Source organism: Podarcis tiliguerta (genome assembly GCF_965153285.1).
Source record: "Podarcis tiliguerta genome assembly, chromosome: 7".
NCBI lineage: Eukaryota > Metazoa > Chordata > Lepidosauria > Squamata > Lacertidae > Podarcis > Podarcis tiliguerta.
In genome coordinates this window covers 23817752-23840257 of record NC_139540.1, presented here as the reverse complement: position 1 = coordinate 23840257, position 22506 = coordinate 23817752, and the positions used below count along the sequence as shown (strand labels likewise).

The following is a 22506-nucleotide window of genomic DNA, read 5'->3' as shown; positions in this document are numbered from 1 at the left end:
ATAGCCTTGCTTCTTACAACATTCTCAGTTATGTCTGAAATATGACGGAAAGCTGGGCTGATTTCTCCTTTTTAATTTATTTGCTGTCAGTATGGGATTTTCAGAATGGAATAATAGGTCTTTATTCATCCTTAGGTATACACTGAGTTTATTTCACTGTGATGCTGTTTTTATGTTGCTGTTTTATGTTCATTCATTGTGTTTAAAAAAAACAACAACAACGCCTGGATTTTATTTTATTTATTAATTCTTCCTTTCCCATTTTTTTTCCAAAGGATGCACTGAAGGCCCAGTTGATCTCGTGTTTGTGATAGATGGATCAAAAAGTCTGGGAGAGAATAATTTTGAAATTGTCAAAGAGTTTGTTTTGGGAATCTTGGACACTCTCACCATCTCTCCCAAAGCTTCACAAGTTGGTTTGATACAATATTCTACTCAGGTTCGCACCGAATTCACACTGAAACAATTCAGCACCGCCAAAGACATGAAGAAAGCAGTGTCTCAAATTAAATATATGGGGAAGGGCTCCATGACTGGACTTGCCCTGAAGCAGATGGTTGAGAGAAGCTTCACAGAAGCAGAGGGCGCCAGACGCTTGTCAGCAAAAGTTCCCCGAGTGTCTATTGTGTTTACAGATGGACGGGCCCAAGATGAAGTTTCTGAATGGGCTGCTAAAGCAAAGCAAAAGGGTATGATGGGAGTATACTTACAATTATAAGCAGGAAGTCTGCGAAGGTGCTAGTTACCCATGTGTATTTGTACCATAACTATACAGTGATACCTCGGGTTAAGTACTTAATTCATTCCGGAGGTCCGTTCTTAACCTGAAACTGTTCTTAACCTGAAGCACCACTTTAGCTAATGGGGCCTCCCGCTGCCACCGCACCACCAGAGCACGATTTCTGTTCTTATCCTGAAGCAAAGTTCTTAACCTGAAGCACTATTTCTGGGTTAGTGGAGTTTGTAACCTGCAGCGTATGTAACCTGCAGCGTATGTAACCTGAAGCATATGTAACCCGAGGTAACACTGTATAGGCAATGACCACTTTGCCCGGGAGTTGCATTCCTGAGCCCTGTGCACACCGGCAGAGCATTTGTGAGCCCTAAATGCACCTAAAATGGTTGTTGCCTATATATTCAGTTTATTGTGTGCTTGCACCAAAGAGGTGATCCTGCAGAGTGTCTGAGGTAGGGGCTGGGGAGAGCTTCGATTCAGTTCACAGTTTAAAGGCCAGTCTACCAAATTCACATTTTCCAAAACAATATGAGAACTGAAACACAGGTATCATTCAAAATTTGCGCTTATCTGAATTTTGTGATGCAGTGTTTCAACCAAACAAAAGTTTACAAAATTGCATGTGTGCATTAAAGTGTTATTGGTAAAAATAACATTAAAAATATGGGGAAATTGCTTGCAAAAATGCGCACCTGTAAAAAAAATTATTAGGAGAAATGTGCACCAGTATGCTGAAGAACTTTCATAACAATTTATAATTAAGAAAAATGAAAGAGAGAGAACTGAAATGGATGAATCCTTCCACTCAAAGTCTTAGGGTCATCTCTGACCACTGATCCTACTAACTAGGGATGATGGGAGTTGTAGTCCAACAACATCTAGGGACCCAAGGTTGAGAAAAGCTTCTTTAAGCAATTAAAATGTGGAAGCACCCATACACCAGAGTTCTTAAGACTAGAGCAGGCATCCCCAACCTGCAGCCCTCCAGATCTTTTGGCCTACAACTCCCATAATCCCTAGCTAACAGGACCAGTGATCAGGGATGAAGGGAATTGTAGTCCAAAACATCTGGAGGGCCGAAGGTTGGGGATGCCTGGACTAGAGTTTCCAGATTGAAAGCCAGCGTATATGCTTATGCCTTTCAATTTTTCAGTGGCACATAGCACTAAATCACAATTCCTCATTGCCGGCAAACTTGGGGTAATCTGGTTCATTCAAACTATGGTTTGTCCATAGCTTAAATCAGGCATTGTCAAACTCTGCCCTCCAGATGTTTTTGGCCTACAACTCCCATCATCCCTGACCACTGCTCCTGTTAGCTAGGGATCATGGGAGTTGTAGTCCCAAAACATCTGGAGGGCAGAGTTTGCCTATGCCTGGCTTAAATTAACCAAAGCTCCTAGTTGTCAGTTGTAAAGGGGAACTTGAGTTAATTTAAAGGCAGTTGAAAAAACCTGATCTCCTCTTGGCTGTGTGAGAGAAGGGAAGGGGATGGGGATCACATGAGGCCAAAGCTCATCAGTGATTGCTTCTGTAGTACTAATCTATAGTTTAGCATTACAACATGACAGGAGACAAGCCACAGGTTCCACTCCCCCCCCCCTTCCTCAGCCCTGCTATACATCCCATTCCTGGCATGTCTGAAGTTCTGATAACTTACAGCAAGTTGGGGAAGAGAGATGAGCTGAGGAGGCTGGGAAAAAGCCACATCTGGACTTGTCTCCTGCTTCATTAGCAGATTTAAAGGTATATGCCTGTTTTTCTGGCTTTCAGCCCGGTAACCTAACCTGAGATTGATGAGCTGCACAAGTTGTGGGACTCGAAACATTTGATACATTGCTAGGAATTGGCCTGCGGTGAGTTATCTTCTGAGGCAGAGGAGACATTTATGATCCAGGCCTAGATTTACTTCCAAAGACATACAGTGAAGTCATTCATCAAAAATGGCACATGCTGCTTTCTCCATTGACAAACATGCCAAGATTCTGCCAGAAATGAGCCCTATGAGTCAGTGCAACTCCAGAGCAGCCAATAAGAGTTGTGCTCAGCATGAAGTTTGGTCTGGAATGTTTCATTGTTGATATCCCACCTTTTAAAGAACATGGATAGTTCATTCATGAAAATAAAGCAAGAATTTGGAATGATATTTTTTTCTCCTGGCTGATGATAGGCTATTTAATGGGATATTGGTGCAGGAATTCAAAATGGAGAGGATGTACATGGTCCCCCCCCCCCCCCGGAACAGAAGCAATGACAAAATGTAGTAGACATGCGAGTTGTTGCTGGATGTACTCACCGTTCCCAGGGGCTTCCACAGAAATATGAGAACTGACAAGTGCAGCAATCTTTTCTGATATCTGAAGACTTCTTCAGTAACAAGGATATCCTTTAAAATGAGGTAGCTAATGGATGGTCCTCCAGATGTTGGGCTCCTTCTCCCACTAGCCCTACCAGCATGGCCAGTAGAATTGTAGAGTTGCAAGGGACCCTAGTGGTCATCTAGTCCAGCCCGCTGCCTTGCAAGAAATTCAGGGATGATGGGAGTTATAGTCCAGCAAACTCCTGGAGGGCCACAGGTTAGCCATCCCTGATTTAAAGAATGATCATGGATCTACTTTTGTTCAAGAATATGCTATGCAAGCCATAATTAAATACAAGGAACTACTTGATATCTATTTTAAAAAAACCCAACCAACATTATTGATAAGTCAGATGTGCCTGAGAGGATTTTTCAAACGCAGAGCAATCTGGACAAGTAATAACTGTTCCTTTAAAAAAAAAAAAAAAAAGTATGCTATCCGTGATGTTTCTGGGTTACTCAAGCCCCAGATTGATGCCATAGGAATGGACAAAATGTTAGCCTTCCACAAATGAAAGAGCTTCTCTCTGATTGGTGTTGACCTGCAACAGTGGAATGCCCTCACTAGTGGGGTGCGCCTATGTCCCTCATTATTAATATTCACAGGGAATTTTAAAACAGGCCTGTTTACCCAGACGTTTGGTGTCTGACAGATAATGTTCGTGGCAACCTTGAAATTATTAGCTGTGAGGTTATAGAATTGTTTTAAGATGTTTAAAATATTTTATTTTTAGTTCAGTTATACTGAAATCCTTTGGTTGAGGTTCTGGAATCTGAATGAAGTGATAATGGGTACTGAATAAATAGAGATTTTAAACAAGACTGGCCAGATATAGCCAACTGAGCCATCACCTGGAATAAGGAACATGGCAGCCACTACATTTGGGCATCAGTCAAAGACAAATCATGTTTCAACTGAATCTGCTTTAGTTTCTTGGGACTAACTTGCCCCATTGGTTTCAATGGCTCTTAAGCTAGTGCATGTATCATTGCTGGTGAGTTTTTTTTAAAAAAATAAAAGTTTCTGAATGCAAGTCCTGTCCCCATGGACACCCTTCCTAAATATCAGCACTGATCTCCATTCCTGCAGAATTATCTTGTGTTGGTGTAAGGGGTCATGTGATAACACTGAAGCATTTTCCTTTCCATTGACCATGCTGTGCCTTAACATAGTATCATTTGACCATAAACAATTTATTTCTTTAGGAATCACAATGTATGCCATCGGAATAGGGAAAGCAATTGAGGAAGAATTACGAGAAATCGCTTCCGACCCTCCAGACAAGCATCTTTTCTATGCAGAGGATTTCAGTGCCATGGAAGAGATTAGCGAAAAGCTGCAAAACAGAATCTGTGAAGGTAATAATTGTCCCAGATTCAGTTTTCTTGTATGAGCAATTAATGCAGACAGATGTTTGTGGCCTGGCAGAAGTGATCTAACCATTTGTCTTGAACATCTTCAGAAATCACAGGGATACGTGTAAAACACAATGACCTATGAGCCACTGGGAAGAGTAATGTTTCAGCTGTTTATCACTCGGGGAATATTTGACTTTATTCTAACGCCAGGGACATATACAATCATTTGTACTACTTCTGCCAGCTTAATAAGTCATGTATGAAATATACAACTCAAGAAACCCAGGAGAACTGGCAACGCCCTCCCCTTCCTATATACTGAAGAAAGATCATCAGTACTGCTAAAAAACAACTACACCATTCCTTTGGGGATATTTGGTAATTTATAGTTTTCTGTTAAGATGGCCTGTTGGTCAGTATTAGTCACATCTGAGGGAATATGATGGAATACAGGGGAAGGACACAGGCAGCACTGAGTGGCAACAAGGACAAAGTCACAGAAAAAACATATTCTTTGGCATAGTGATTTTTAGAATAAAAATGAGTAGACAAATTCAGAAATGAACGACTCCAGGCTTGAAGTATTTTATTCCAGTTCTTTGAGCCATGGATCTGGCTTTCTATTGCTTATTTTAATTTCTTCCTGGCGGCCGCTATTCTCTCAGGTCAGCTGCTAACATGAATGTAAACCCTGCACTGGCTAGGAGATGCATTCAATTTATCTTCCGTATTCTCTCCCACGTTCATTACTTGCATTCATACATGACACAAATGCTCTAAAGAATCTCACTTGCGCTTTTAATACGATGTATGAAAATGTTCCAATAAGAGCTGGAGATAACTAGTACTGGATAAGTGCTTATCATGCTGCCTGGCATACACAATTCTACTTCTCAGTATGATTGTAACTGATTAAACCATTTTTTTAAACTAAAGCTGTCCCCAGTTAATTAGGCAGCAGATTGAGGGTTTTAAAAATATTTTAATGCAATACTTAAAAAAAAAAAACACCTGTAGACTGCAAGCACAATCTTTAAAAGTGGTGTTGCCCCCTCTCTTCCCTCACCAAGTAAGAATCCTTTTAAGATGACACATTCATGCATAATCTAAAAACAAAGTTCAGTAGTACCTTGGTTCTCAAACTTAATCTGTTCCGGGAGTCCGTTCGACTCCTGAAACTGTTCGAAAACTAAGACGCGGCTTCCGATTGCCTGCAGGAGCTTCCTGCGCTCAATTAGAAGCTGTGTCGGACGTTCGGTTTCCAAAAAGCGTTCTCAAACCAGAACACTTACTTCCGGGTTTATGGTGTTCGGGAGCCAATTTGTTCGACAACTAAGCCGTTTGAGAACCAAGGTACCACTATATGCCCCTCACTTCAGAAAGTTTGGGTTGGATCCAATGAAAGGACTCCTTCTGCCAGCTAAAGGAGTACTTCTATTAGAGAAAGCCTCCTTAGGAAGCTCCTTCTGTCAGAGGCAGAGAACTTTTAGGTCTAAACCTCTATGGGAGGCGGGTGGCGCTGTGGTCTAAACCACTGAGCCTAGGGCTTGCCAATCAGAAGGTTGGCAGTTTGACTCTCCGTGATGGGGTGAGCTCCCATTGCTCGGTCCCTGCTTCTGCCCACCTAGCAGTTCGAAAGCACGTCAAAGTGCAAGTAGATAAATAGGTACCACTCCGGCAGGAAGGGAAGTGGCCCTTTACCTTTAATAAGAGTATAAGATGCTTCCCTATGCACCTCCAGATAAATGACAAATAACCCACTTTGCATCATACCACTTTCAGGTATCCTATATATTTTGTGTGTGTGTTTTATCCCTACACTCACAATTGTTTCACCTTTTATCTGTGGCAACCTCTGCAATAGGAGGAACATTTTTCATACTCTCTGAAGTAATACATGTTTCTGCAGGCAAGACCATGACCTCCCAAGCACATATGCATATATATTCAATGATGACTTAGCAAAGAACAAGCAATAACAACTGAAATGATCCTGTTGAATGATTTTCTGTTGTCCAGAAACAATTCTAGCCATCTAAATCTCCCTGAAATCTCATTCGTCCTCCCGGTTTATTCTAGATCATTAGTATGTTACAGATTTTTGCAATAAATGCTGTTTCATTTCATGTTGACAATATTTCTTCCAGGTCTGAAAGGCCACCAGGATTTGCCAGCAAATGTCCTTTATTCAGAAGATTCACATTCTCAAGGTTTGAGATTCTAAGTCTGTGTATCTTCCATTTCCAGCTCACCTAGTTCTCCACTAAGCATTTGTCATTCTCAATCATTTCTTGAAAAAGTAATATTAGGCCACTTTCATTGTAATGCTGTTGCTGAGCTCATGTTTAAATATTTGTATCAATATAAAATGAGTGCAAATCCATGTGCAACACATGTTCCTGGTACAGTTTTCATAACCTTATGTAGAAGTTCAGGCACACAGGAAAGTATTTTTAAAATTAGAACATTTCAACTGAATCCGTTCTTTAGTTTTGAAAACATACTATGCATGTTATATATTATCTCTGTAGATTTGGGTTAATCTAAAAGCTTCACATAAAAACCAAACTGAGGAATTATCTTTTTAGCACAGTGTATTCAGTCTTCTTTCACTAAAATAAACACACAAATACACAAAACTTGTAAAGTAAAAAGCTAGATGGCAATAAGGAACAAGAAAATATGTAAGATACAATGTGGCTTACTATATTAAATTCAGTTCTGTTCTTTATGGCTCCTTACAGAACCTGAAGCAGCTACCCTAGCAATCAAAGACGTTCTTGCCTGTTCCAATTTTGCAGTGCATCACAAGTATCTCTTTGAAGAAAAACAGATGCGATCAAAAGTAGCTTCAGGTAAATCTACTTCCATTCTACACTTTAGCATGCATACAGTGGTGCCCTGCAAGACGAATGCCTCGCAAGACGGAAAACCCGCTAGACGAAAGGGTTTTCCGTTTTGGAGGTGCTTCGCAGGACGAATTTCTCTATGGGCTTGCTTCGCAAGACAAAAATGTCTTGCGATTCCTGGGGGGTTTTTTTCGCTCCCCACCCCCTTTTTCTAAGGCACTAAGCTGCTAATAGCCTTTTAGCAGCTAATCCGCTAATCCCTTAAGCCTTTAATAACCGCTAATAGCTCTAATCCGCTAATGGGCTTGCTTCGCAAGACGAAAAAACCGCTAGACGAAGAGACTCACGGAATGGATTCTTTTCGTCTTGCGAGGCACCACTGTATATTTATCCTCTGACACAGGAGGACCCCTCCTCAGATGCAATCCCCACCTACAACTGAAGTAGTCCATTCCAGACACACACGTACCACTTCAGTTTAACCTATTTACGGTATTGGCTATTTACTGCAATTCATCACAGCCAAGTCTGAATCTGAATGGAGAGGAGGGCTCTGCTGGATCAGCTTGAATTTTGTGATGAATTGGGAAAGCATTAAGTACTCAGTTTTATCAATGCTGTCAGTGCAAAAATGTTTACTTCAAATAATCCCAGTCCTGAGATTTTTTTTTCCAGCAGGCTACACACTTCTTGTCCTGCATGATTGCCAACCCTCAGAAGGCTTACATGGATTATATAAAATTTTCTGTTTTGATCCTGGGTTTTCATGTTGCACTGCTATGAAAGTAACTATAATCTCAATTGTAGAGCACATGCTTTGGCATGGAAACCTCCCTCTGGAGGTTGTGGGCACTTCTTCCTTGGACGTTTTTAAGCATAGGTTACAGATGCTTTAGCTGAGACACAGATGTTTTAGTTGCACTTTAGTTGAGATTCCTGCAATGCGAGGGGTTGGACTAGATGACTCTACAATTCCGATTCATGTTTAAATCTTGTCATCTCCGTTAAAGAGCATTAGATAACAGATACTTGCAACCATGGAGAACTGCCAGTAGTCAGTGTACTTGAATAACACTGAATGCAGAGTAGAAATTATGTAAATAGGTGAATAAATCCATCCTACTATGGGGCAGCTTCTCAAGCTTCCTTGCTGAACAAATTGGTGCTTGTATCCCTGTCAGTGATCACCTCTTGGAAGAGATTAAGGGTTCCTTGGATTCAAGTCCTCAAACTCATTAAAGGTGGAAGTATTTCCTTTGCTCCAACTGGAGCGACTCTTATGTCAGATCTAAGATTTATCTGTCATGGATTGCCCTTTTAGGCAACACGCATTACTTTCAGTCATAGAGCAAACATGAATAAATCTAATAAAAAATGGACAAGCAAAGAGTTTTTCTCAACCAGCTTCATAAGTTTCCTGTGTACTTCATAGTTTCTTGTTGGTGACCTTCATTATGTTAAATAGGATAGATGCAAGTGAGTGATCTGTATTTATTTAGTTAATGTGTTACAGTACGGTTTTCTAAACCTCTCCCATCTGTTTTTCAGGAAATCCTTCAGAAGACAAGAAAGACCCATGTAAATGTGAAAACTTCATGACGTTCCAGAATTTTGCAAATGCTGAAGTTAAAAAACTAACACGACAACATATCCTTTTTTATATACCTATTTCATAAATTCTCAGCTTCTGAGAAAGTAATACAGCAAATCCTCAATTGACACGCAGATTTATAGTTAAATCACATTTAGTCTTTAATAGGATGCAAATCCTGTTGGTTGCAATCCCATCTACTCTAAATAGCCAGCATCCAGAATATTTTGAGGAGTGGGGTGGGAGAGAAAGGGCATCCATACCTTTTCCTATTCCACTAGATCCTCTGCTTTTCATTAATGATATAAGGAATTTTCCTCTGAACCCCCTTAGCCTGTTGAACTGTGTCAGGGAGGCTGAGATCAGAGGCACAAGCAGTAGCAGCTGGGCAATTTTAGCTTACCTGGTGGCTTTCTGAAAGAATGTTAGTGGTGATAAATGTGGAACACAGGCTCCCTCTAGCGGCCACACCAAAATTCAGAACTGTGGCCAGTATATAATGCAGTTTCAATTCAGAAAAATAAAGAATATAGCGACCTTTACAACATCACATAGGTTATTAGGCCTGTGCCTCTTAGGCCACTTCAATCCACAAAGGTGCATCACCTGCGTAGGGCTTACATGTGCACTTTACAAATGGGTGATGCGGTTATTTCATGTAGTGATAAATTCTTGGATGATCTTTGAGTACACATGCAGCCCAATCCAGCCAAGAACACGCAGGTAAGAAGTGTGGGAAACAGGCTAACTCATCTCCTCTCACCGATATACCTAGAAGTGTATTTGCAACAGCATAGCAGTACACTCTATTACAGCAGGAGCAGGCCTATTGCTCTTACCCTTGCCAAAGGCCTACCTAAGCCAATATACTGTTATACACTGTGCTGATCTTCATTCCTATGGGAAGACCAGAATCAGGAGAAGTTACTTCTACTGAACAGCCTTATGTGGTATCCTCATTATGTACAAGTTGGTTGAAAATTTCTAACCATTTACACAGTGCTGCTGTAGTCTATATTTCATAATATTATAAATAAGAGTGAAGAGGTGTTTCCTTAATTTAAGATTACTAGAAGAAATGTCAAAAAGAATGGAAGCCCTGGAAAATCGATTAAGATACTGATGGCGTTCTCAAAAGTATGTGCTGAGTTGGATATTTATACATATGAAGAGAGCAAATCTAAGCTATGTAAAAGAGCCAGTCTCCTGCTGGAAGAAAGAATTTATGGTTCCAGTACTTCAAGACTGCATTTTTGTATTGACTGCAGAAAAAAATGGCAAGATTTAATTTTTTATACAATTGTAATATTTTTATCAATTGAGATAAGCTATGAAATATTAAAATGGTGCTTTTAAAAGAACAGTTTAAATTGTTTAGAGACATACAAGGCCCTATTATATAGTCTTTGCTCTAATTGAGACAGTGGAAACATGTACATGTTACCAAGCAGCTTCCCAAGCTTGTCCTAAAATACCAATATGGGGAAATATGCTTTAACCCTCAAGGGAAAAATAGTCCGTGACACTGGTGGGAGAACCTTGGCTAGCAAGTTTAAGCACACACATGCACCTCCCCCTGACAAAAACCCCACTCATGTTAACCAGTAAACCCAAGTTTGGGATACTTGTGGTATTGTAACATGCAGTACTACCCCAAATCTGAATCTCAGCTTTGCTATCCTAAAGAACATGGCACTAGATGCAAGTACACTCTAAAAATATCAGCCAATAGGGCAAAAGAGGGGGTGACCGCTTAGTACATTGAGAAAATGGCTTTTGTGCCAGAATGCACATTTGGGTTATTGTTACAACTGCACAATTAAGCATTAATAGTCTAAGAAATACAGGCAGCTCCAACTCTGAATTACGTGAAAAGCGAAGCCCGAGTCCCAACAGTCTTGTTTCCTTCCCAGTATCTAGTTTTTTTAGTGGCTTTATCTCAAGCTACTATCCCAGACGCCTTTCTGCTGCCAAGAAAGAACGTTACTGATTCCAAGACCTTTTGGCTTCTGGAGCTTAAAAAGTCGTAAGACTTTTTTATCCCAGCATTGTAAGAAACAGAAGTGCCCTTGAAACCAAAGTTCTGATCATTTGAGAATTTATATAAATACTTTTGGTTGAGCTGCAACAATAAAATAAAGAGCACTTGGAAGCCACTTCTGAATATTTCTGAAAACATTTGATTTTCACTTATGATTATCAGACCAAAGGCTGATAATAATTATCATCTCCATTATTTTTGAATTTTAGAGAAGCAACCAGGCCACTTACCTATTTGAATATAGAACCCAAAAGCCCCATTTTAAATTCTATTTAATTTTTGAAACTTCACCTTAGGGTGAAGGGAAGGTAGCAAATAGTAACAATCTTATATCATTTTCAATTGATAGCACCCTTGTTTGCAAATTCATACCTTATTTGCCGCAGGTTTGCATGGCAAAGCCAGTAATGCTACCAGATGAAATGGACAGGGTATTACGATAGACAACCCAAATTCACAAAACTCCCATTAATATAAATTCTGCTAAGCAATTGCCTCTCTTTCTCACTGAGTGACTATTGACATTTTTGTTGTCTGAACTAGTTTTGAGCCAAGTATGATAAAACATTCTGCTTTCACAGCTGCAAGGCACTACATTCTAGAGGGTGGAGAATAAGGTAGTACAACTTCTACTAAAGATGCAGTCAAAAGCACATCAGCGCTCCAAAGTTTGTGGTAACATACCCTAGACCTGGCTTCCCCAATCTTGTGGTCTTCGTGTTTTGCAACTATGAATATATGCAACTCAAGAAAGCTCCTGCCAATGGTAGATTTGTAACCAGTTTTATTACACAAAATGTAAAGTTCAGCAATATCTACTTCTCACTGGTTTGCTCTGGCATGCTTCTAATGATGTCAGAATCACCTGGTGGGAGGGAGAAAAGACGTATTTTAACAAACACTATAAGCAAATAGTGCTGCACAATTAATTCTTCGTATCAAGATGCCAACAACCCATTTTTCCTTTTAGATGAACATTTTCCACCATAAATTCAAAACTTTTAATTATATGGGGAAGTACACTCTAAAGATGTTACTTGCAGTTAAAAACCAGAACTAGGGAGGCAAATCTAGTTCTGGGGACACACTACATAGTTATAATATAGCGAATGTCTAGCCTGCCCTGATCACTGAAATATCAGGACAGCGAGAATATTCGCAGTGCTTTAAAAGTTCAAAATGCAATACCTTAAGGAGTAGATTGAGAGTAATGGCTTTTATACAGTAAGATATTAATTAAACTGACTAGATATTTTGAAGACGAGACGTTGGAGTGGGTTGGATTCTATGTATCTCCAGAATTAACTGATTCAGACTACAATATAATGCAAGGTCAGTGAAGTTCACTATGATTTAGCTCTAAAGGGACTGTGCTCTCTAATAAATATATGAAGAGCAGGGGGTTTAGAATCAGGACAATTTCCAAAGAGTGTAATGAATGGACTTCGATAGAAGTAAATCACCTTAAGACTCTTCAGCATATCTAAGGGTATTGTGGTACCAAATAAACACATACCTGGGTCAATGATGGCAAGTGTACACACTCTGTAGTACTTTCCACAAGCTGTACCCAATTCAATATTGTTACCGCTGTAGTGGTGCACACCAGTTTTGGCCAACATAGCATAGTATTCAGTTTCTGATTTCCTGAGAATTAAACACACACGGAAGCAAAACCAGTTTAAATTTATGGGTTTTAATCTACAATACAGGCTGGAAATTTCACATGAGCACTAAACATTATTCCTCATGAAAGGCTTCATGATTTATCCCTGCAACCTTCTACTATCTAGATAGGGAGTCTAGCAGCTATAAAGATATCTTTGTTTTATAAGGGATTATGGAACATTACTATGCCATAGCAAAAATAGTCATGTTTAAGTGCTAAATCAATATTTCCAGTACATTTTGGGTCATGGTGTCAAAGTTTATTTATCTCCTATTTACAAAGAGCAAAAATATGATGGTGAAAATGTAGCCAAGTCTACATACCTACCTTCATCATTACTTGGAGCAACTTATTTTATAAAATTATTTTAGTGAGAGATTACACCTAAGATTAACAGCACAATACTATGCATGCTTGTTGAAAAGTAATTCTAACTTAGTTCAATGGGGCTTGCCCCCAGGCAAGTGTGAACAGGAATCCCACTTAAAACAATTTTTGGTTGTTGTTGTTATTATAATAATTATTAAACCCTGGCCATCTAAACAACATGCTCAATTTGCTTACAAAATCTCAAATTTTCAGTACTATAGATCACTGCTACCCAACTAGGAGCCATCACTGTTTTCCAACCAGGGATCAGGATATTCCAAGGAGGCCACAGGTGAAAATCACATAAATGGGGGGCCACAGCACGAGACTAGGGCTACAGAGGGAAGTGAGAAGTGAAGAAAATAGAAGTCAGAAAAAGAATGAGAAACTGCTGAAGATACAAACTTACCTTAGAGCTGGGCAGTTGTTGGCTAGGATGACCAACTTGGCTTTGCCCTGTCGGATCATTTTCAGAGTCTGCTTGTATCCCAGTACATATTTACCACTTTTCATAACCAGCTGAAGTCTAGAGTTTATGGACTCGAGGGACTTTTTCTGAAAGAAAATGTTGAAATATGGCAAATTCAAAATGATTCCAGCATTTATGAATAATGAAGTTCTACATTCCACATTTCTGGGCTTACTACACTGCACTCATCTAAGAATATGTATCACACAAAACACATCAAATAATGCACATGACTTAAATGTTAAAACTTATTATATTTTTTGTTTTTAATTTTTTCCTCTTTAAAAAAAAAAATCAAGACAGGAGTTATTTGTACATAACTACGTGTTTTATCTCTTAAACCAGGGTCTTAGGAAGAAAATGGAAATACATCCCCAATGAAAAATAGTATTTAATAGTTACAGCTTGTTTCTCATAATATACAACTTACATAGCCATGCTGATAGGATATATCTCTTAAACTGTAAGAGTTACTGACAATTTTGAATACATTCTTGCCCTCACACTATTGTCTCTGCTTTCTAAAACTAAAACCCCTGAATTCTATCTCTTTTATGCCCAAGTCTTTAAAAATTACTTTAAAAACCTGGTAATCTCAGTGGGCCTGGGTTCTTACAAAGTACGGGAAATCTGCAGCCTTATGCTGACAGAAAATGCATGCAGCACCCAAAATTTATACACCTGTCATTCTCGAAAACAATCCAACCTCACTGCCATTTGATTAAGCAGAAAAGCTGAGGCCACATGCAACGCCACTCTCCTGCAACCTTAAATTCAACTCATCACACGGAGAGATAAATTCATATAAAGCTACCATTGTGCAAATAGGCCACAGGCAGCTCCTTATGTATAGAAGAAGAAAAACACAGTAGTACTCCTTGCACACACGTCTACTAGCAAAAGCCTAGGAAACTAACACTGAAGTACTGGATTGGCAAAGGCCTATGAGCTGCAAGGAACCAAGAACATACTCTTTATGAAATGCATACCGCTCCACCAAATAAATCACATTAGGCTGTGACAATATTTTAAAAAACGCGATCTATAAATTAAAATCCGACAAAAATTAAATAAAAATTAATGACTCTACAACCAGGTTTGGCCCCATGTTTCACAGGCTCTTCGCCCCGAAGATCACCCTCCTCTCCTCCCGTTTCTGCCTTTCCCCACATGAGGCCCCTTCCGCCCTCCTGCTGCCCCCCATGCCCGGCTCTTCCTCTCACCGTCTTCTTGGCGGCCACCATCCTGTCGGCTCACGTCGGCTCTGCCGTTACCTGCGGCAAGGAAAACGGGGAGGGGGGGAGATAGAGAATTAAGGTCCCACTGTATCCAGTCCCACCTGCTGCGCCCCCCGCCCCGCGTGAACTCGGCTTTCCCCCCTTCACCCGGCTCCCCTCACCCAACCCCGGGGAGACCCGCTTACCAGAGAGGCACCTCCAAGATGGCCGGGCCGCGAGGAAAGGAAGGAGCTCCCGCAATGCAACGCGCAAAACCACGCGGCGCCCGGCCGCCGCGAACGGCTACGCTCGCGAGAGGGGGAAATTTCCGCCCACTCCCCGTGGCCAATTTCCCAAACGGGAAGTGCGTTGCGTGGAGCATGCGCACAAGCCTCGAGATGGTACCATAGAGATAGAAAAAAAGTCTATGACAGGCTTTCTCAACCTTGGTGCCTCAAACGGTGTTGGGACTACGCTCCCCATCATACTTGAACCTCTGTTGTAGTCCAGCAGCGTCTGGAGAACCAAGGTTGGTCTGGAGAAAGCTGACCGAGAAGAACTTTAACGGCCATTCTGAAAGGAGTTTGAGGCGGGTTCCTCCAGGCTCTGGAAGACGAACGGCGACGTCTTTACGTTTTCTTATCTCTATGCCGCACTTGGCCGGAGCAGCCCCCTCTCTTTGCTTCTCTCCGCATAGAGCAAGCTCTGTAAATGAGAGCGAATCGAGCCATCCTCGGGGCATGGCCTGTTAATTTAGGCTGCAGTTGTGCTTGAAAGGATATGCTCAAATAAAAAAGCATATAATTCAGGGTGTTGGGGGTTGGGAGAGTCCTCCGTCTTAATATGATCTATGGTCAAAATGTATTGTGAAGAAAGACATGGCTGCTTAAATTAAAAAAAAAAAATGTAAAGCATTTTGCTCTGGAGTAAACAAATGACTTACCGGTAATTCAAAGCAAAGCAGGGCTCACTAGCACTTAATCTTGAAATTCTATTTTCAGTGTCGATGGGGCAACAAGTACACCACGCTGCGGAACTTTGGCGCTTTGTACTTACCTAGAATGGTTTCAGCTTTGGTGAGAACATGTACAGTGGAACCTTGGTTCTCGAACGGCTTAGTTGACGAACAAATCGGAACCTGAATGCTGCAAACCCGGAAGTAAGTGTTCCGGTTTGTGAACTTTTTTTGGAAGATGAATGCTTCCATTCTGAGTGCTTCCGCTGAGGACCCGTGCAACAGGCTGGTGATATTTGGAGCTTATATTTGGCAATTTTGTTTCTGCAACGTATTTGGCGATTTTGTTTCCGCGAGTATTTTGGTTAATTTGTTTTTGTGACTCTGGAACCCAGTTCAGCTACTGTATTTTCAGGAGCACTCTTGCAATTTGATGGTGTGACTGTGCGAAAATGGATAAAAGTTGCAAAGGCAAGAGAACTATTAACAGAGCAACAATAGAGGTGAAGAAGCAAATTATTTCCAAGCATGAAAGTGGTGTCCGTGTAAGTGATCTGGCAACGCAGTTTGGTATGGCCAAATCTACAATTTGTACCATCTTAAAAAATAAGGAAGCCATTAAAGGTGCCAATGTTGCAAAAGGTGTTAAAACACTCACAAGGCAACGAACACAAACAATTGAAGAAGTGGAAAAACTGCTTTTAATATGGATAAAAGAAAAACAGTTGGCCGGTGACAGCATTTCTGAGAGCATGATTTGTGAAAAAGCTTTACATTTGCATGCTGAACTCATCAGGAACACTCCTGGAGCAAGTGCTGAGGGTGAGGTTTTCAAGGCAAGTAGAGGTTGGTTTGATAATTTTAAGAGGAGAAGTGGCATACACAGTGTGGTGAGACATGGTGAAGCTGCCAGTGCCAACAAATTGGATGCTGACCGATTTGTTTTGGATTTTAAAGATTATGTTGAGTCACAGGGTTTCATTCCCCAACAAGTTTTCAACTCTGATGAGACAGGCCTCTTTCGGAAGAAAATGCCAAAGAGGACCTACATAACAAAGGAGGAGAAATCATTGCAAGTGAATAGTGATGATGTGGAGGAGTTAGTGGAGGACCACAAGACTGAGCTCGCCACAGAAGAAGAACAAAACATTCTGACGGAGCAGCAACAGGTGGCAACTGAGGAAATACCTTCAGAGGTGGAGAGCGGAGAAATTGTATCTACTGCACTGATCAGAGAAATGTGTGCAAAATGGGCTGAAGTGCAAAGTTTTGTTGAAAAATATCACCCTGATAAAGCTGCTGTTAGTCATGCCGCCAACACTTTCAATGATAATGCTATGTCTCACTTTAGACAAATTTTAAAACATCAGCAAAAGCAAATCTCAACTGAAAAAAAATTAGTGAGGAAAAGAATTGGCGGGTCTGAACCAGGTGTCAGTGGTGTAAGAAAAGCAAGGGAAGGAATTGCAGGAGAAGAGTCACCGACTGCGATTCTAGAAGAGGACCCTGACCCTCCATCCAAACAATGACTGTCATCCATGAAGGTAAGAAAAAAAATTACATTTTCATTTTTGTCTACAATACTGTATTATTTTACAGTACAGCACATTGTTTATTGCTTTCATTTTATGGATCAATGGTCTCGTTAGATAATAAAATTCATGTTAAATTTCTGTTTTAGGGGTTGTTTTTAAAAGTCTGGAACAGATTAATCCTTTTTGCATTATTTTCTATGGGAAAGTGCGCCTTGGTTTTTGAATGTTTTGGAAGTCGAACGGATTAAGTTTGAGAACCAAGGTACCACTTACATTCAAATCAATGGCCCTGTCATGGGCTCCCACATGACTCCGCAGTATGCCAACATTTTCATGACTGGTTAGAACAACACTTAGCTGCTGTCTCCAAAAAGTCTCACTTCTACCCAAGATACATGGGTTCCATCTTTATCACCTGAACAGGAGGTACTTAATGCAGTTTCTATAAGGCTTCAATAAATTCCACTGTGCCAACAACCTAAGACTAAGCCAGTCTTTGCAAGCAGTTCAGTTTCTAGACACTGCAAAATAGCGCAACGTTCTGCATTTCCTTTCCTTCTGACCTCACTGTTTACAATTCCCTACTCCCTTCACTATGTGTATATATAGCTGCCACTCAGAAAAACACTTCATACGTTTGATGGCGTGGACTGTAGCCCATAAAATCTTAATGCATTTGTTAGTCTTTAAGGTGCCACAAGACTCACTCTTGTTTTCTTTATAATCTATTGCTATCAAAGATGGCAAACCTGGGGATAATTTGTGCTTAAATTTATGCCACACAGAATGCATATTTCTCTCACATGGATTTGATCTGGCTTCTTTTAGACTTATAGTCCAGCTGTGTTTTATCAGTGTGGACATCCTAATCTTTGTCATACTCTAAAAGCTGCCAGAGCTGTTTTGACATGGCCTATAAACAGGCAGATATTAAACTTATTGCTTTTGTACATTTGCACCCTCAGACAAATGAGAAAGCTTTATTAGAATTCCATTCTGGCACCCACACTAATTACTTTTCTTTCTATGGGTATTAAAAGTGGCAGACTGAGCTTTATGATAATGATCATATTTAAAGCAAGTGTAAACATGTTCATTCAATTTTCCCTGGTTCATGCACTGTCCTATTCATTTATTGTCAGGAAAACAACTATGTCTCATTGTTCCAAAGCGAGCAAATCTGGAATTTGGGATACTAACAAGGTTGGCATTTGCTGAATCAGCATCAACATTCCTTGTCACTCAGCCATCCAATCAAAAAACAGTTCCAGAACAAAAATGGATAAAGGAATGAAGTCCGCTGGAGGGCAGAGAAAAGCCTGATGCTTATTGTCAATTTGAGCATATCCAAAAACATTCAATGCCCAGTTTAAACATGAGTAATACTGTTAGAAGAGTCACTCGAATAACACAAATGGAGTCCAGAGAGAAAAGAAATTGGTAATACTTTACAAGGGGAAACTGAACTATACAGAAATATACAGAGAAGTTTCTTAATTCAGATCTAGTACATAGGGAGGCATACAATTACACACAGGAGGAAACACCTTTGGGCCTAACCAGCCAATCAGAGCTTGAGTTACCACAGCAAGGATTGTGCCAATCTCACTGGTTGCTAGGCTCTAGGTTGGCTAACTAAACAATTAACCCTTCGGTTGCTAACTGAATGATCTCTGCTGTTGCACTTGTAAGAAATGCAGTCTTGTAAAAAACCATGAAATTCTGGGCACTGTAGTTTGTTAAGGTTGCTGGTGATGTTAGCTTTGTGAGAGGTAAATACAGTGCCCAGAAATCTTTGAGAGAAAGAATGTGTTTCAAATGTGCTTTAAAGTTATAGTGTGTGCACAGCTTATTATGAACATATCCTCTTATTCCATCATATAATTCAAGGCCAGTCATAGGAGATTCCTTTATAATAGGGGTGGGGAACCTATGGCCCTTCAACTCCCATCAGTCCAAGCCAGCATGGCCAATGTTTAGGAATGATAAGAGCTTGTTCACAGAGCAGATTGTACACCTGCCCTGGTCTGCAGATTGTACACCTGCCCTGGTCTGCTCTGTGAACAAGCTGCAATCAGTACAGGAATCAGATGTGTTTCACATGTGCTTGACATTAAAAAAAAACCATTCTAGAAGTCTCTTTATTGCAAATATTGCAATAATTAGAATAATTAGATACACAGCCTCTCATTTGCAGAATTTAATGGGTGTCTACGGCACAGATTCATGAAGTCTGTTTGGCAACAGAAATGTGATCATGATTAGATCTGTGGTTTCAATAAGATTACTCTGACATAATGTGTTTTGATAACCTTTTATGGTGGTTGGATTTTAAGACATTTGAGGGCTTGCACTGTTTTCGTTAATGTAAGGAAGGTTTTAAATTTCTACAGTAAACGTGAAAGAGTTGTGCACTTTGTGTTCACTTATGTTTGCGTTGCATGTAAAAGGTTTCTGGCAGAACATAAACGGCTGTTGTGTCTTACAGCTTTACACAGACTGGTGCCATGTCTAGCCCTGAACTGGCACTAAGTACTTGAAGGGGGGGAAACCGACACCCCAAAGGTGGAGGACTTTGAGGTCCATGCTGGATCGCCTGGAATGTGTGCTGAGGATCCCCTTGACAGGTTGCCTGGTGAGAAACTGTCTGAAGAATCCTTTGAGCTGTCAGAGGAAGAGACTGAGCCAGCCCTCAGTCCTGAATAACTCTGGCACCAATAGTCCTGGGCACAAACTGAAGAGCAATGACACAGCATGGGTCTACAGACCCAGACGTACATGGTAAGCAATTTTTGGAACTCCTTTACTACCAGCAGCTGGGGTTAGGGTGTTATGTATGAGTCTCACACATTAGCCTTCTAGTTGTCGGAAACAACACATATCTTTTCTTTGTGGGATCCTTCCAATTCCCTCACCTTGCTGAATTCACTGTGATGTTGAACTTGGGTGTAGTTTGGATCACATTTTGGACCTAGCCTGATTCTCTGTGCTAGACTTTGGCTGAAGACCATAGCCCCCCCAAGGGATGCCCTGCAGCACGACAGTTGTTTCATTTAACCAGTGTCCTTAGTAATTCATATCTATCCACTGGTATGTTGCAAATGCCACCGCTATTGCATCATTTGGTGTTAAACAGTGACCAGCATCACGTGCTCTTGGACCTGATATAACAGTTCCTTGAGATAGTCACAGAAGGAAACGTTTGCAGTGCAATCCTGTACAATTAAACTCAGAAATATGCCTCACAGCATTCAGTGGGGCTTGCAGGTAAAGGTCTATAGGAGAGCAACCTCATTTAACTAAACTTTAATTCGTAAAGTAACACCCCTCCCCAAAAAACCCCCTAGGTTTCAAAACTTATTTGTTCATTGTCAGTTCTTTTTCACATTGTTTTGTGTGAAAACTTCTTATTTAATTCCACAGAAGTGCAATCAAGGTTATGGTTTGAAGGCATGTAGGGCCATCATCTTGCTGAAACTAAACTGGTGGGGGTCCAGCCAGCACCTACATGAGAGATTTCATGCAGCTTAAGACTGTTGCAGGCAGCTTAAGACTCTGACTCAAAGAACATCATCCTCAGAAAATACATTTATCTATTGTAAATGTATTTTACCAAACTAGTAAGACAATTGATAACATTCCCCCCTCAAAACACTTCGCTTTTACACTGAAAACACCCCCATTTGATTTATTTGTTGAGCCACAGTTTATGTGGTTTGTCATATGAAAACATCCACCATAGTTTCATAATTACAGTCGCTATGAAGAGGCTGCCAAGAAATGCTTTCTTGGTTGCAGGGGCTCATGACAGCAGCATACCTTGTGGACTGGCATGGAAAATATGCCAATCTCAAGGAAGCCACCAGGAATGCGCAGGAAGCAGCAGCAACCTCACAGCAACCAAGTATGAGTACTGGTTATATAATGCATAAAAAGGCCATAATTACTTGTTTTTAAAGTCTGTTATTTTATTGGTATTCTCCTATGAATGTTTTACATAACTTTATGTAAACTGCTTAGAGTTGTTTTGGTTAGGTGGCATACAATCTTGTTAAAATAAATACATGAATTTAAGCAAGGCCTATTAGGACTTGTATACTGAAGCCATTTAAAACAATGGAAACATGCAATGTATTTTGTTGTGTGGCTGTTCTTATTTGTTCCTTTGTCAATTTTTAGTGTATATCATGTTTCTCATATTAGTCACATTGGATTGTACAAGGAAAAGTAGGATATTAATATTTGAAATACTGTACATACATGCAGTGACTATGACCACCAGGTCGAATCCTGGCTAAGAAACAGGTCTTTCCTCACTGCCTGGTGTTTAGGTGGGGACAGAGTTTGGATGACATATAGCTATTTCTCTGCCAGTACTGTTGTGGAGGCCCCACCTTCATTCACACAGAAAGCATCCAAAAGGGACAGGGCACCAGCAAATTTGAATCTGCTGGATCTGAAGCCCCACAGATCTCCTGAGGAGCCGGATCTGGTGTAGCAAAATCAGACAAAACCACCGACCCGTTCCCATCTTGGGATGTCCCAATGTGTCTGCCACCCCTTTCTCCTTGACCCCACTTAGGATTCTCACTGGGTGATTTTGGGGTAGTCAATTATCTCTTCCTCACAGGGTTAAAATGTAAGGGTTGTGGTACAGATGAAATTGGGTGGGGGGGATTGAGACTGAAGGGACCACCTACCATTAAGAGTTGCCAACCTCTTTGGGCCAGTTGGCACATTTGGAATTTTTAGAAAGATCCCTTGGCAACAATCACAAAATGGTAGCATAATACCAAATGCCTACCCCATAAAAAATAGGCAGAAAATGGTGCAACATACGCTACCTCTGCATTGACTGCTCCATAAGTGAGAAAAGGTACCGTATTTTTCGTTCTATAAGACGCACCAGACCATAAGACGCACCTAGTTTTTAGAGGAGGAAAACAAGAAAAAAAATATTATGAATCTCAGAAGCCAGAAAAACAAGAGGGATCGCTGTGCAGCGAAAGCAGCGATCACTCTTGCTGTTCTGGCTTCTGGGATAGCTGCGCAGCCTGCATTCACTCCATAAGATGCACACACATTTCCCCTTACTTTTTAGGGGGGGGAAAGTGAGTCTTATAGAGCAAAAAATACGGTACATACAGAAAGCAGCTCTTTGTACCTCTTCTCTGTTCAGAAGGGATGGGAGAATGGGTGTTGAATTCTGGCATCCAATGAAATATGGAAATATTTAAAGTGGGGAGGTTCAATCATGGGCAAAGCCAGGATTTATGTTGGGGGGCAGGATTTATGTTGGGGGGGGCATAACCAAGCTATCTGTGATTGGTCAGTTACTTAACTATTTTTATTTATTT

The 22506-nt window shown here is 40.6% G+C and overlaps 3 protein-coding genes across 4 annotated transcripts in view; 2 read left to right on the top strand and 1 right to left on the bottom strand.

Moving 5' to 3' along the window:
- The window catches only part of MATN2 (matrilin 2), a 47572-nt gene extending 36156 nt beyond the window's left edge, over positions 1-11416 (top strand). Inside the window, exons 15-20 of the mRNA XM_083451002.1 lie at positions 276-689; positions 4302-4454; positions 6602-6664; positions 7199-7309; positions 8852-8950; positions 9965-11416. Of these exons, the coding sequence (XP_083307128.1) occupies positions 276-689; positions 4302-4454; positions 6602-6664; positions 7199-7309; positions 8852-8950; positions 9965-10017 (893 nt within the window). The 3' untranslated portion in view covers positions 10018-11416. The remainder of the gene's footprint in view (positions 1-275; positions 690-4301; positions 4455-6601; positions 6665-7198; positions 7310-8851; positions 8951-9964) is intronic.
- A 286-nt stretch (positions 11417-11702) lies between these two features.
- Positions 11703-14974, bottom strand: RPL30 (ribosomal protein L30). The gene is made up of 5 exons (XM_083451471.1): positions 14866-14974; positions 14666-14716; positions 13383-13528; positions 12452-12582; positions 11703-11800 (listed from the first exon to the last, which is right to left on the bottom strand). The coding sequence occupies exons 2-5, from the start codon at positions 14684-14686 to the stop codon at positions 11751-11753; spliced, it is 348 nt and encodes a 115-aa protein (XP_083307597.1). The 5' UTR covers positions 14687-14716; positions 14866-14974; the 3' UTR covers positions 11703-11750.
- Positions 14975-15044: 70 nt separating this feature from the next.
- LOC310682422 (tigger transposable element-derived protein 1-like) lies at positions 15045-21223 on the top strand. Of its 2 annotated transcripts, XM_083451297.1 has the most exons (3): positions 15095-15188; positions 15661-17158; positions 19638-21223. In XM_083451297.1, exon 2 carries the CDS (start codon positions 16067-16069, stop codon positions 17141-17143), a length of 1077 nt encoding a protein of 358 aa, XP_083307423.1. In that variant the 5' UTR covers positions 15095-15188; positions 15661-16066; the 3' UTR covers positions 17144-17158; positions 19638-21223. The 2 variants fall into 2 exon arrangements, with proteins under 2 accessions (XP_083307422.1, XP_083307423.1); XM_083451296.1 differs by having other exon boundaries at positions 15045-17158.
- Positions 21224-22506: the final 1283 nt, after the last annotated feature.

Coding starts and splice junctions, on each gene's coding strand:
- RPL30 (XM_083451471.1), bottom strand. CDS start 14,686: ATGGTGGCCGCCAAGAAGACG. Junction 13,529..14,665: donor TGGTGGCCGCCAAGAAGACG/GTGAGAGGAAGA, acceptor ATTTTCTTTCAG/AAAAAGTCCCTCGAGTCCAT. Junction 12,583..13,382: donor AACAACTGCCCAGCTCTAAG/GTAAGTTTGTAT, acceptor TTTAATTCTCAG/GAAATCAGAAACTGAATACT.
- LOC310682422 (XM_083451296.1), top strand. CDS start 16,067: ATGGATAAAAGTTGCAAAGGCAAGAGAACTATTAACAGAGCAACAATA.